At 39.4% G+C, this 14,033-nt stretch overlaps 1 protein-coding gene across 2 annotated transcripts in view; it reads right to left on the minus strand.

Annotated features, from left to right (window-relative positions):
- Positions 1-14,033, minus strand: part of LOC132827123 (calcium/calmodulin-dependent protein kinase kinase 2-like) — a 100,436-nt gene that overhangs the window by 37,163 nt on the left and 49,240 nt on the right. For both annotated transcript variants that reach the window (XM_060843625.1, XM_060843626.1), the window contains exons 6-7: positions 13,141-13,274; positions 9,636-9,672 (exon numbers count right to left, since the gene is read on the minus strand). In XM_060843625.1, coding sequence (XP_060699608.1) covers positions 9,636-9,672; positions 13,141-13,274 — 171 coding nt within the window. The remainder of the gene's footprint in view (positions 1-9,635; positions 9,673-13,140; positions 13,275-14,033) is intronic.

Below are 14,033 nucleotides of genomic sequence, written 5' to 3' on the forward strand. Positions count from 1 at the left end.
ACAAAACTCTCAAATACAAACATTGATGTACAATTAAATCATATATACAATAGTCATAATTTAACAAAGAAAAGAGAAAGAAAGAAAACAAAAAGAGAAAAAAAGAAACAAAAAAAGAAAAAAAAACTCAACTTTCTACTAATCTAACCTATAACTAACCAGAGTGTATACCTAAGTCTCTTACATGCTTGAAATGTATAAACATCAAATATAATAAACCCGTATTCGCGCAGGATTCCTCTCCCAAGGGGCCCCGGAGCAGCCCGGTCTGAAATCTTCACTAAATAAAAGCCCTTGTTAGGATAGCCGAAATATCTGCATTTATATAATTCAAAAAGGGCTGCCATATTTTATAAAATAATTCAGTCTTTCGGTGCACCATATTTGTGAGGAAGTCAAGGGGGATATATTCCATAATTAATCTGTGCCAATTTGAAAGTCCAGGGGGGCCCTCAGCCACCCAGTTCACCAAAATATTTTTCCTTGCACAGAAAGAGAGAATAGAAAATAGTCTCTTCCCATGCATATCCAGAGATGAGAGGTTCGAAAAGCCCAAAAGGAGAGATACAGGGTCCACCCTAATTTCCATTCCTAAAATTTCTGTCAGGGTATTTGCCACTTTAGTCCAATATCTGCAGATTTTCTGACAAGTCCACAGACAATGTGCAAGAGTACCCACCTCTATTTTGCATTTGGAACACATTGGAGATGCTCCTGCCTTAAATTTTGCCAGTCGAGCCGGAGCTATATGGGCCCTATGAAGTATCTTTAGTTGGATAGCCTGAGTTCTGTTACAGATAGCAATTCTTCTAGCATTTTCCCAAATGTCATTCCACATATCCTCAGAGATTTCTAGCCCCAAGTCCTGCTCCCATGTTTTAAGCAGGTCATCCATGTCTCCTGAGACTCCATCATGTAGCAAATGGTATATAGTACTAACGGAGGATGCCCCCGCTGGTCGTAAGACATTACGTTCTCTGTCTGATTTATAAAGACTATCTATTAATGTAGTCTTCCTCTGTATATAATCTCGAACTTGGAAGTATCGAAAGAGATCCCCATTAGGTATTCCGAATTTCAGACGCAGCTGCTCAAAGGACATCAGGATCCCATCTTTAAATAGGTCCCCTAAGCATGAGATGCCCCTGGATCTCCAGAGTTTAAAGGTGGCATCTGTAATCCCCGGTTGGAATCCCCATGCGTCTACTATTGGTGCATGGGGGGATGTTTTATGTGAGTTACCCTCATTTTGCCGCATTATATTCCAGGCCTTAATTGTGTTTAATATTATGGGATTTTTACAGTGGTCTGTAATGATTTTCCTCTTATCTGAAAATAAAAGGTTAATAAGTGGGTATTTTACTTGGGAGGCTTCGATATCCAGCCAAATTGATTGTGGATCAGATGAAACCCAATCAGCTATGTAACTTAGTAGGGAGCTTAACTGATATTTCCTAAAGTCTGGGAAGTCCAGTCCTCCCCTTGCCTGTGGAAGCTGTAGCTTCTTCAGCTTAATAAGGGGCCGTCTATGGTTCCAAATAAAGGAGCCCAACCAGCCATATAATTTACGTAGGGCTAGCCTTGGCAGCATCAGCGGGAGCATTCTCATAGGATATAAGAGACGGGGCAGAACATTCATTTTAATTAATGCTATTCTCCCTAGCCAGGAAGTCGGAAGGTCTCTCCATCGCTGGAGGTCCTGCCTTATCCTTTCCATTAATTGTACAAAATTAGCCCTATACAGCTGATCAAATACTGGCGTGATAAAAATACCTAAATATAAGAAGCCCTCCAGGGACCAACGGAAGGGAAAAGGGGATCCGTCCATTAAGTGGGGTATCATAGCCAGACCACCCATTGGCATGGCTTCCGATTTTGAAAAATTAATTTTATAGCCTGAGAATGCACTAAATGTATTAATAACTTGAATTAGACGAGGCACTGACATTAAAGGATTACTGAGGAATAAGAGAACGTCATCTGCATAGAGGGTAATTTTGTGTTTACCTGTACCAATCCTCGGGGCCGTTATATTAGGATCAGTCCGGATGGCTTCTGCTAATGGTTCGATTATCAGTGTAAACAACAATGGTGAGAGAGGGCATCCTTGACGGCAGCCCCTACCCACACTGAAGCCATCCGATCTTAACCCATTAGTAATAACAGCTGCTTTGGGGTCATTATACAATGTTGAAACCCATTTGGTAAACACCTGTCCAACGCCAAACCTTTCCAATGTGTAAAATAAATATGACCATTCAACCCTATCAAATGCCTTTTCCGCATCCAATGAAATTACTACTCCTGGTATCTTTCATTGATGACAGGCTTGGATCATATTCAAGACCCTTCTGATATTATTGGATGATCTGCGGCCCTTAATAAATCCCATCTGGTCCTCCTTTATAATATATGGCAGTACCCTTTCTAGTCTTAGTGCTAACATTTTTGAGAGAATTTTAAAGTCTACATTTAGTAAGGATATTGGTCTGTAAGATGCACAATCTTCTGGGTCTTTTTCTTTTTTGAGGATAAGAGAAATATTTGCTTCTTTCAGCGTGGGCGGGAGACAGACCTGACTATGCGCAAAATTATACATATCCATAAGTGGTCAACCAATATTCCTGTAAATTCTTTATAGAATTCAGCTTGAAAACCATCCGGGCCCGGTGCTTTTCCGCTCTGAAGTTGCCTAATTGCCTCAAGTATTTCTTGGACTGTTAAAAGGGTAATTAGGGCCGACACCTGTTCCGGAGTCAGGCCCGGGAAGGTCAAATTTTTAAAAAATGACTGCATCCTCCTAATCCTATCTTCACAATCCTGCGATCTATATAGTTCAGAATAAAATTCTTTAAAGGTCGCATTGATCTTTTTATGATCATGTGTCAGGGTACCTGTACTTTCCTTGATGGTCGGAATAGTTTGAGGGGCTTTCTTTTTCTTTGCAAGAAATGCTAAGTATCTACCCGGTTTGTCGCCATATTCATATAATCTTTGTTTCGCAAATAATATTTCCCTTTTAGCCGTTTGAGTAATCGCTGTGTTTAAAGCTGTCCTAAGAGCTGTAATCCTCTGCAATTTTGTGATAGAAGGTCTATCAGCGTATGCTGTTTCGGCTGCTTTCAGGCGAGCTTCGAGCAGACGCTGTTGCTCTCCCTTCATTTTCCTCTGGGTCGCTGAATAGGAGATGATCAAGCCTCGTGCATAAGCTTTGATGGTCTCCCACATCATTGACGGATTGCTAGCCGTACCAGTATTAATTTCTAAAAAAGTTTTAAGTTCTTGGGAGAAGTACTTTAAAAATTTGCTATCTTTTATCAGGAAGGGGTCCATACGCCAATGCCGAGCGGATGTCCCATTGTTCTTTACCTTAGTTTCCATGTATACAGCGGCATGGTCAGAGATTGCTATAGTACCTATTTTACAGGTTGCTATAGAATTTAGAAAAATCGATGGGGCAAAAAACACATCAATTCTTGTGTGACATTTATGTGGATTAGAGTAGAAAGAAAAATCTCTACCCTGTGGATGGAGACATCTCCATACATCTACCAATCCTAATTCTTTATTCAGGTCCTCCAGTTGTCTAGATCTGGGAGATACTCCAGCGGCACTCTTGGGAATCCTGTCTATTTCCGGATCCATAATACAATTAAAGTCTCCCCCTATAATTGTATGACGGGCACCAAAGGCCATCAGTTTTGAAAAAGCTTCTGTTATGAATTTAAAGGGGTGTGCCGGGGGGCAGTACACATTTAAGATCCCATATTCCTCTCCATTTATGAGGGCTTTAATCAAAATATATCGTCCAGATTCATCTTTTATCCGATTTAGAATTTTCAAAGGGAAGTTCTTCCGGACAAGGATAATGACTCCCCTGCTTTTTGAATTAAAAGAGGAAAAAAAGGCCTGATCAAATCCGCCCTGTCGTAATTTTAAGTGTTCTTTAAGTGCCTCCAATCAGCTTTTGAAAGTTCTTGCCTAATACCGTCAAAATTGGCCTTTCTGCAATTTAGAACTTCAATTTATAGATCTGGTCTATCCTTTTCCATCACTATTTTAAAACGAATAGAATTATGGCTGTTGGCTGCAAAATGCTCCATCACTGACACCTCAGTCACCTGCCCTGCCTTATTTCCCAAGAGTAGGTTAAGTTTTGCACCTTCTCTAGTAGGTACATTCACATACTGAATCCGAAAATTGTTTTGTACACACTTAAGAAATTCCTCTACATCTAAACCTTCAACACTATGGCAGTCCCAGTCAATGTTTGGCAAGTTATTCTTACAGATAGCTGAGATCTCCTTACAAGTTTGTTTATCAATTTCCCTCTGACTGTTGGGGGGGTCTTTTTATACAATCCCAATAAGGTGATTATCCCCTTCTTATTTCTCAGTTCCACCCAAATAAATTCCCTGGACGAATTTCCGGGAAAATCCTTCCTTACCACAGCTGCAATGCTATCCCTTATCAAAAATGCCACTCCCCTCCTCTCTTGCCTCTCTTTCTATCCTTCCTGTAGCATTTGTATCCTGGAACATTAAGCTGCCAGTCCTGCCCTTCCCTGAGCCATGTTTCTGTAATTGCTATGATATCCCAGTCCCATGTTCCTAACCATGCCCTGAGTTCATCTGCCTTCCCTGTTAAATCCTTTGCTTTGAAATAAATGCTGTTTAATTTATTGTCCCTGCCTGCCCTGATTGTTTCAGCTGTACCCGTCTCGGATCAAACTCTTTCCTCGCCTCCCCCCACCTTACTAGTTTAAATCCTCCCAAGCAGTTCTAGCAAATTTCCTGCCAGAATATTAGTCCCCTTCCAATTTAGATGCAATCCGTCCTCCATGTACAGGTCACTTCCACCCCAAAAGAGATTCCAATGATCCAAAAATGTGAGTCCTTCTCCCATACACCAGCTCCTCAGCCATGCATTCATCTGCTCTATCCTCCTATTCCTGCCCTCACTAGCCCATAGCACTGATATTACCACCTGATATCCTGAAATGTGATGAGGATGTAAGGAGATTACAGGGTGACCTGGACAAGTTAGGTGAGTGGGCAGATGCAGTTTAATGTGGATAAATGTATGGTTATCCACTTTGGTGGCAAGAACAGGAAGGCAGATTACTACCTCAATGGAATCAATTTAGGTAAAGGGGCAGTACAGAGAGATCTGGGCGTTCTTGTACACCAGTCAATGAAGGCAAGCATGCATGTACAGCAGGTAGTGAAGAAGGCTAATAGCATGCTGGCCTTCATAACAAGAGGAATTGAATATAGAAGCAAAGAGGTGCTTCTGCAGCTGTACAGGGCCCTGGTGAGACCACACCTGGAGTACTGTGTGCAGTTCTGGTCTCCAAATTTGAGGAAAGACATTCTGACTATTGAGGGAATGCAGCGTACGTTCACGAGGTCAATTCCTGGAATGGCGGGATTACCTTACACTGAAAGACTGAAGCGACTGGGCTTGTATACCCTTGAGTTTAGAAGACTGAGAGGGGATCTGATTGAGACATATAAGATTATGAAAGGATTGGACGCTCTGGCAGCAGGAAACATGTTTCCGCTGATGGGTGAGTGCCGAACCAGAGGACAAAGCTTAAAAATACGGGGTAGACCATTTAGGACAGAGATGAGGAGAAACTTCTTCACCCAGAGAATGGTGGCTGTGTGGAATGCTCTGCCCCAGAGGACAGTAGAGGCCCAGTCTCTAGATTTAAGAAAGAGTTGGATAGAGCTCTCAAAGATAATGGAATCAAGGGTTATGGAGATAAGGCAGGAAAGGGATACTAATTAGGAATGATCAGCCATGATCATATTGAATGGCGGTGCAGGCTCGAAGAGCTGAATGGCCTACTCCTGCACCTATTGTCTATTGTCTACTTCCTCTGAGGACCTCTTTTTTAAATTTCTGCCTAACTCTCTGTAATCTCCCCTCAGAATCTCAACCTTTTCCCTTCTTATGTCGTTGGTTCCAATGTGGACAATGACCTCCTGCTGGCCCCTCTCCCCTGTGAGAACATTCAGCACCCTCTGAGACATCCTTGATCCTGGCACCAGGGAAAAAACACACGATTGTGCTTTTTCTCTGCTGGCCACAGAAACGTCTGTCTGTCTGTACCTTGGACTACGGAATCCCCTAACACAATTGATCTCTTGGAAGCCGATGTACCCCTCGTTGCATTACAGCCAGTCTCAATACCAGAAACTTGACTGTTCGTACTACGTTCCCCTGAGAATCCATCACCCCCCACATTTTCTAAAACAGTTTGAAATGGGTATATCCACAAAAGACTCTTGCACTAGCTGCTTACCTCTCTTACCCTTCCTGGAGTTAACCCACCTATGTGACTATCTGAGACTTTCCCCCTTCCTATAACTGCCATCCATCACATACTGTTGCTGTTGAAAATTCCTCATCGCTTCTATCTGTCTCTCCAACCGATCCACTCGATCGGATAAGATTCGCATCCAACAACATTAATGGCAGATATAATCTGCAGTAACCCTTAAACTCTCTATAAACTCCCACATCTGACAAGAAGTACATTATCACTGCAAAGGCCATTTTTGCTCCTTCACAATCTACAGACCCAGAAAATAACACCGTCTTATTCCTCTGCAAACACTGCCCCAGGTTAAATTAATAACTATGGCTTATATTTTAAGTTTAACCAAGAGACTTATCTCCAAAAACATATAATCAAGAAAGAACCCACTGTAGTGACTAATACAGCCTTTCTCTTGGACAGACTTAAAACAACAATTAACTTAACTGCTTTTGTGCTGTGAACTTTGCCCAACAGTTTCTCCAAGATTAGTTGTGAATTTCACTGTTTGTTAATTTTCCCAGACGCACTCAGATGTTCAGCGATACACGAATTCAAACAGCAAAAGCAGTAACTGTGCAGGTTCTCTCTCTCTCCTGCACTGTCCTCACCATGTGCTTCCTCTGTCTGCTCTTCTCCTTTTTAAAACTGCTGTTGTTTTGACTTTTTTTTCCAAAAGTCAAAGTTCCAAAGTTCCAAAACAATGCAACAGCATATAAAACAGTAATTGCTGCTCCTGGAATTCGAGGAAATCACCTCCAACACCTAAAATACCTCAAAAAAAAGGAGCAGCTCTTACAGCCAGAAATGTTTCCCATCCTCCATCATGGATTACCCAGAATTCTCAGCTGCTTCTGATATACATTTTCAGGTATGAATGAAATCACCACCCCAGTGTCTACCTCCAATCTTAACAGTTTGCACACAGTATCTGTTGATGCTGCTTGCAATGGCTAATATCTTTAATAGCAGTTTCGCTTTGGACTAAGAATTCACGGCTTTTCTCATGCCTTTTCTGCACTGAGCAAATTTTCTTCCTACTCTGTAGTTGCTGTACGTTTGCTGTATACTTTTCATGTTTCTTCCTCAAACATGTCCGTTCAAACGTGCCCTTTTTTCCAGATTCTGCATACAGCTTCTGCATACTACATACAGATATTTGCTGCTGCATGACTTGTTTTTTCATTCCAATGAGAGTTTTGAGTTTGCATCGGTGCAAATCTCTCAGCCACCATTTTATGACTTTTATCATCGATATTAGCTGTTCAGCTTTCTTGGCTGCTGGCTCAAGTACCTTCTTTAAGTTTAGCTTCCTTCCTCTAAGTACCTTTGATATGGATTGCTTCATATCTTAAATCACACAACAGTCTATCTCTGATAGAATCATTTAAGTTGTCTCCGAACTCTCAGAATTCTACTGACTTTAAATTGTTATGAACTGGGAGCTGGATTCATCATTGTGCAGTTTGCATTTGTAGAATCTGATCCTTTCAACAATTCAGCAATCAGCAATGGTTTTGGTGAAAAATGGTTCTGTAGGATTGCTACTAGTTCTTCACAAATTTTGGAACCTGCAGATTGCTCTGTAGGTTAAAAGCTTTCTCTTCATAATACTCAGGAACAACTATATTTGCATCAATTCTGTTAGCTTGAACAAAAAGATGGAATCTCTCTGTGTAGGAATTATAGGTCTATATTTTCATCATACAGTCCAAGGTACCAAACTTTTCTGCCCTCTATTTAAAATATGAAGGCATAGCAAGATGTACCACAAAAGGTTTTTAACACTACTTCACTGCTTCCCCTTTAAAAGAAGGTATTGCTGAGGCTGCAGATTTCTTTCCAAGTATACACCTTATATCAACACATTTTCCTGTATGAGAAATTAATTAGTGTTCCTTTGGATTGGAACATGTGGCAAACTCCTGCACACTGTTCACCTCTTCCCTGGGGTGATTTTGTTTTGCTGACTAACTGCTTCAATACGGTATGACGATTTTGATTTTTTTGCTTCTTTTTATTGAAGTGCCTCCGAGATCTGCCATGAGGACCATTATTCTTTCTTTCTTTCTTTGACGAATCAGTGGCTTGAACCAGTGGATCTCAGAACAGTCTTTACCCTCATTGCTGGTTTTTCTCTTGATTAAGTTCCATGATGGATCAGGAGTCAAGGCGTTAAATAGCAGGAGTTTTATTACAGAAATGTTTACTCTACAGGCATTAAGGTTTCCCGACAACATCATTATAACTTCACATGATCAGACTCAAAGTAATGACCCACTATAATTACACAAATACATGACAAAAAGAGGAGTAATTATTATTTAAATGGAGAAAGACAACAGAAAGCTCCAGTAAACAAAGATTTGGGAGTACTCATAAATAAAGCACAAAAACCTAGCAGGAAATGGGGAAGACAAATGGAACATTGACCTTTATTTCAAATGGAAGAGAATGGAGTATAAAAATAGGGAGATCTCCCTAAAATTGAATAAGTTCGCAGCTGGAACACAATGTACAGTTTTAGTCACTTTATCTAAGGAAAGATAGGCTGGCGTTAGAGGCAGTCCAGAGGAAACTCACTAGATTGAGCCCGGGTACGTAGAGACAGTCTTATGAGGAGAGGAGAGGTAGGTTAGGCTGGTACTCACTAGAGTTTAGAAGAATGAGACATGACCTTTTAGAAACATACAAGATTCTTGCAGGACTTGACAGGATAGATGCAAAGAATTGTTTCCCCGTGTGGGAGAGTCTAGAATCACAGCGCATAATCTCAGAGCAAGGGGTCATCCATATAAAAAAGAAGAGCTGAGGAGGAATTTCTTCCCTCAGACAGTAATAGATGTGTGGAATTCTTTACTATAGAGGCCTATTGAGTTTGTACCATCAAGTATATTCAAGGTTAAGATAGACAGATTTGTAATGAGAAGGGAATCAAAGCTTAAGGGGAAAAGGATTGAGTGGCAGAGCAGACTCAAAGGACTGAGTAGCCTACTTCTGCTCTTATGCCTCATGGCCTTATAATTTAACAAATCTTAGGAGAAAGTGGTGGCAACTTGTCAATATTTATATGCAAAAATAACGTGACTCTAAAATGAATTGCTCAAATTGCCAAATAATGTGCTAGAATAAAATGCTGCAGAGCAAAAAGATAATTATTAATTTCTAACTAAATGCCAAGTACGATTTGTTATTTTACTGATTCTCACAATTTGTTAACATTAAAACTATTTGCTGTTGATTACTATATTCAGCATGAGTTTTATGTGGTGTATGACTCAAATATGACGAAAGAAATATTAGAACATACCCATGTACAGATGGTCCTCACTGGGGTCATCGAGCACCTGTATGAATAAACAAATAAGAAATCACATCTTGGAAACATGCTTATACTTCAACAAGGAATATAAATTAAGAAACAGAATACATGCTGGAGGACCCACAGTTCAAAAAGGTTGAAGATGTAGGTATCATTGGCAAGACCAAAATGTAAAGCCAACTGCTATTATTTTTAAAAAGGATTTTAGTCATTTAATTTTTGTGTGGGAAGTAGCTCTGCCTTTCAGGCTATATTGATGTCCGCATATTAATTTCTTCAATCTACTTTCAAATTACAATTGCCAGGCAATTGTATACACATACACACATTTTATTGTAATAGCCAGTCAATTCGAAGAAAAGCTTCCAACGCTAGCCTTAGACCATCTAAATGCTTGAGGAAAGTATAAAAGAGGGAGAAATCAAGTACAACAAAGAAGTTCTACTAATCTTTAAACTGGGATTTACAAAGATACTTCCTTAACCGGAGTGTGTCAAGAATGCAGAGCTCATACTATAAGAATTCTTGAAGTGAATGGTATAGATGTAATATAGAGAGATAGGAGGAAGAAAAAGGACACAGGATGGCACGGTGGTTCAGTGGTAAGCACTGCTGCCTCACAGCATCAGGGACCTGGATTCGATCTGTGTGGAGTTTGCACATTCTCCCTATGTTTGAGTGGGTTTCCTTCGGGTGTTCCAGTTTCCTCCCACAGACTAAAGATGTGCAGTTAAGCGAACTGGCCATGTTAAATTGCTCAGTGTTCAGGGATGTGTAGGTTAGGTGCATTAGTCCGGGGTAAAACGTAGAGGAACGGGTTACTTTTTGGAAGGTCGGTATGGATTTATTGGGCTGAAGGGCCTGTTTCCACACTATAGGATTCTATGATTATGCTAACAGTGTTTGATAAGGGAATACAGGAACATAAACATATATATGCAGTTCTATACGATACTCAAAAAACAGAGATGAATGTATCAAAATTGAATAATCAAACTAGCTTATGAACCGAACATATGTAATATGCACAAACCAATTACCATCTATTATTTATTGGAAAACTGTGCATTTGAGAATGGCAGAGACAGAAAACTAAGCAGAAAAAATTGTGTTCATGAACAAAGAACACATTTGAGTGCCTTTTTTTTTACATTTAAAGCAGAATAATATCAAATAGCCAAGAATAGATGAATGAGAACGACAGAGGAAAAAATAAACGAAACCAACTATAACAAGTAATATACATTATCATGAGCATGCAAACTACAAAGTCAATTTGATGGGTCACAATGATACAAAGCAAAAACTAGAGTAGGCATGAGTGCTGCTTCTGAGGCTTTATTTAAAACTATATTCAAATGGGACTATCATTGATCTTTAAACTAAAAAGGGGAAATTGTTCCTGTTTTAATTAAATTGGAATAAAACATTTTGAAATCCATGATTTCTTGGAAAGTAATTTCATTCCCTGGAATTAAAAATAGCAGTCAAACATGACTTCTGTAATAATCATTGTTTTTCTTGCCTCCACTCTTCTCCTGAATCAATGATATTTAACATAACGTAGTTCATATATGGATAACCATCCTCAAAGAGGCTGTTATTCAAATATAACTTGCAACAGTGAATACTCTCAAGTGTATGAGAATCAGGAAACAGGGGCCAACAGGGGTCTGGGTTTGGAATTAATTATTTAGCCTAAACTTGTCCTTATGCAATGTCCACATTCTTGCTTTCTATAGCAATAGTTAAGCAGCTAAAAAGCCACCTGTCAGTATGCCCAGACGTTTAATTAGTTGTGAAGAATGCAAACGATTCAAGATTTGATTCAAGATTTAATCGAGAAAAGATAATTTTACAAGGTGGGTGTTATGATAAGATTTTCAGTTGGAAAAACAGCCCTAAGGTTTGTGAATTAAGTAAGGGCAACAGGTACATGGGAACACCACTACCTACAAATTCTCCACGAAGCCACTCACCACCCTGACTTGGAAAGATACTGCCGTTCCTTCACAGTCGTTGGGTCAAAATCGTGGAATTCCCTCCCGACTGGCATTGTGGGTCAACCCACAGCAAGTGGACTGTAGCGATTCAGAAGGCAGCTCACCACCACCTCAAAGACGAACAGGGTTGGGCTATCAATGCTGGCCAACCAGCGATGCCCAAATCCCACAATGAATTAAAAAAAAAACAAGTTTCTGCTGCTAATTATATCGAGGATCAAAGTGAGAAGTCTGGAACAAATAATTACACAAAGTAGTACACATGAGCAAGCCATGAATATTGCACAGGATACATATAGCACAACTGAAAGCTGAAGATACAAGAACACTGAACTAACACTATCCCAGGAAAAGAGCAATAAGTCTGAACCAAAAATGGCAAGATTATGCAAATTAAATTATACATCATGAAAGAAAACAAATTCTGAAGACATTTCCATTGTCCAAATTACCCTCTCTCAATCCCCATTTTTATTTCAGTTTTAATCTCAACTTGCATGCAACAGGGGATATCGTATAAAAGAATTCATGAACTTTAAAATGTGAATAGATTTATTTCCTATGAGAAAGCTTCTCTATACTTCAGGAGCTAGTTAAGGAGATGGAAAGAACACAGAATTCATATTGTAGACTATAACTTATGGTATTGTGCCAATGTGTTCAATAAAGGAAAACATGCATTTACATATAATAGCATAGTAATTGTGCAAAACCCAAATGATTTAGATAAGTTGTACCATGCAAATTGCTTTCTCTAACCTGTGTTAAAAACCTTTTCTCCTCCTATGTCTCCATCATGATACACATGCTAATATTTTCATAGTCACGCTCTAACAAAAGAAAATGTATTAATCTATTACTTCAAATCTCCTTCTTCACCTGCCACACTAACTCTAGGTTTGAGCTACAGTAAAATGCTGTTTCGATGGGCCTTCACAAAACCATGACTAGATAAAGTACCTTACTTATCTTTTTCACATCTTAATTAATCTATTTTTGGAGAAGCAGGACTTCTGATATCAAGTCTGAAGAATGGCAAAAAGAGAGAAAAACTCAGTTGTGCTTGCCAAGAAGTTGCCGCTTTTTATCACCTTGTTTGGAGTAGAAATATGTGGTCTACATTCGCATAAACTAACGACATTCTGCAACTATCCTCAAAGAGTTGCCAGAGACAGATAACATAAAAGCATAATTACTGATCTGTTGAAATGCAATAAATATCTTCTTAAATGATTTAAGTTAATTACTATTGCTTACATAGACAGGAACAGGATAATTATGGCTCTCAGAAGTGCTCACTCTTTAAAAGTACACATTAAAATGAATGAGATTTGATTAAAGTCTGGTGCAGTATTTTTAAAATATCTAAAATGACAAGCTATATGAACTTAAATATGGATATAAATGAAAACTGCGAAAGCAAATTGCCTCCTTTTACATGCTTTCACCAGCATTTCTTGAATAATGGAGAAAGGAAAAGTAAAACATACTTCAACTAGTTTGACAACATTTGGATGATCCAACTTCTTCAAAATGGCAATTTCTTGGTACACACTATCCAAAGGCCCTTTAGGCTGTGCAGAGATTTGTGGAACAACTTTGGCACCTCGAGGTGGGGGACGACCTAGATGACAGAATAGGATTGTTATCTGCTAGGTGGCCACATAGTCAAATTAATGGCTCATCATAAGTAACCCTTCCTCACAACTTTGTACTGAAATCAAATAAAAGCTAACCATTTTACTTTTGAAAGGTTATACCTGGATGAACAACAGAGTCCAGTGGCAGTACCAACATTAAGCTGGGGAAGGCACAAAATATTTTCAATCTAATTGTCGAAAACTATTTTTGGGTTGGAATGGTGAGAGGAATCATTCACATTAATGAAACAACATATCATTTTCCAGAATTGCCAACAGGAGCAAACCTGCCAGAATTGTATCTTGGGAAATCTCAGGCTGCATCCTCGTAATTGCCCACACTGTACTCCAAACACAAATGCGTCATGAAAATGATGAAGAATATTTTTCTCCAGAGACATTAAAATCACATTGTAGCTGAGTTTAGCCACCTTCTATTTCTTTAGTTTTTTCCTAGTCACTTTTCTGCACTGAAAATATCAGTCACAATCTCTCTGCCACATGGACGTAGCTTTTAAACTTCCACCATTCTCTTAGTTTCATGCAGTTCATCACAAATTCTTCCCTTGCCTCCCTTGACTTCTGTGTCTGCATTTCCAATGGCAGGCTACCGTCCAATATTCATTATGGCCCACTGATATCCACCACTGCCAGCTTGATTATACTTCTTCACAATCAATATTTTGCAATGATTTCATTCCATTCTTCCAGATTCTTGTCCTACCACAATTGTTCCAATGATG

The sequence above is a fragment of the Hemiscyllium ocellatum genome, chromosome 24, assembly GCF_020745735.1.
Source record: "Hemiscyllium ocellatum isolate sHemOce1 chromosome 24, sHemOce1.pat.X.cur, whole genome shotgun sequence".
In the NCBI taxonomy this organism is placed as follows: domain Eukaryota; kingdom Metazoa; phylum Chordata; class Chondrichthyes; order Orectolobiformes; family Hemiscylliidae; genus Hemiscyllium; species Hemiscyllium ocellatum.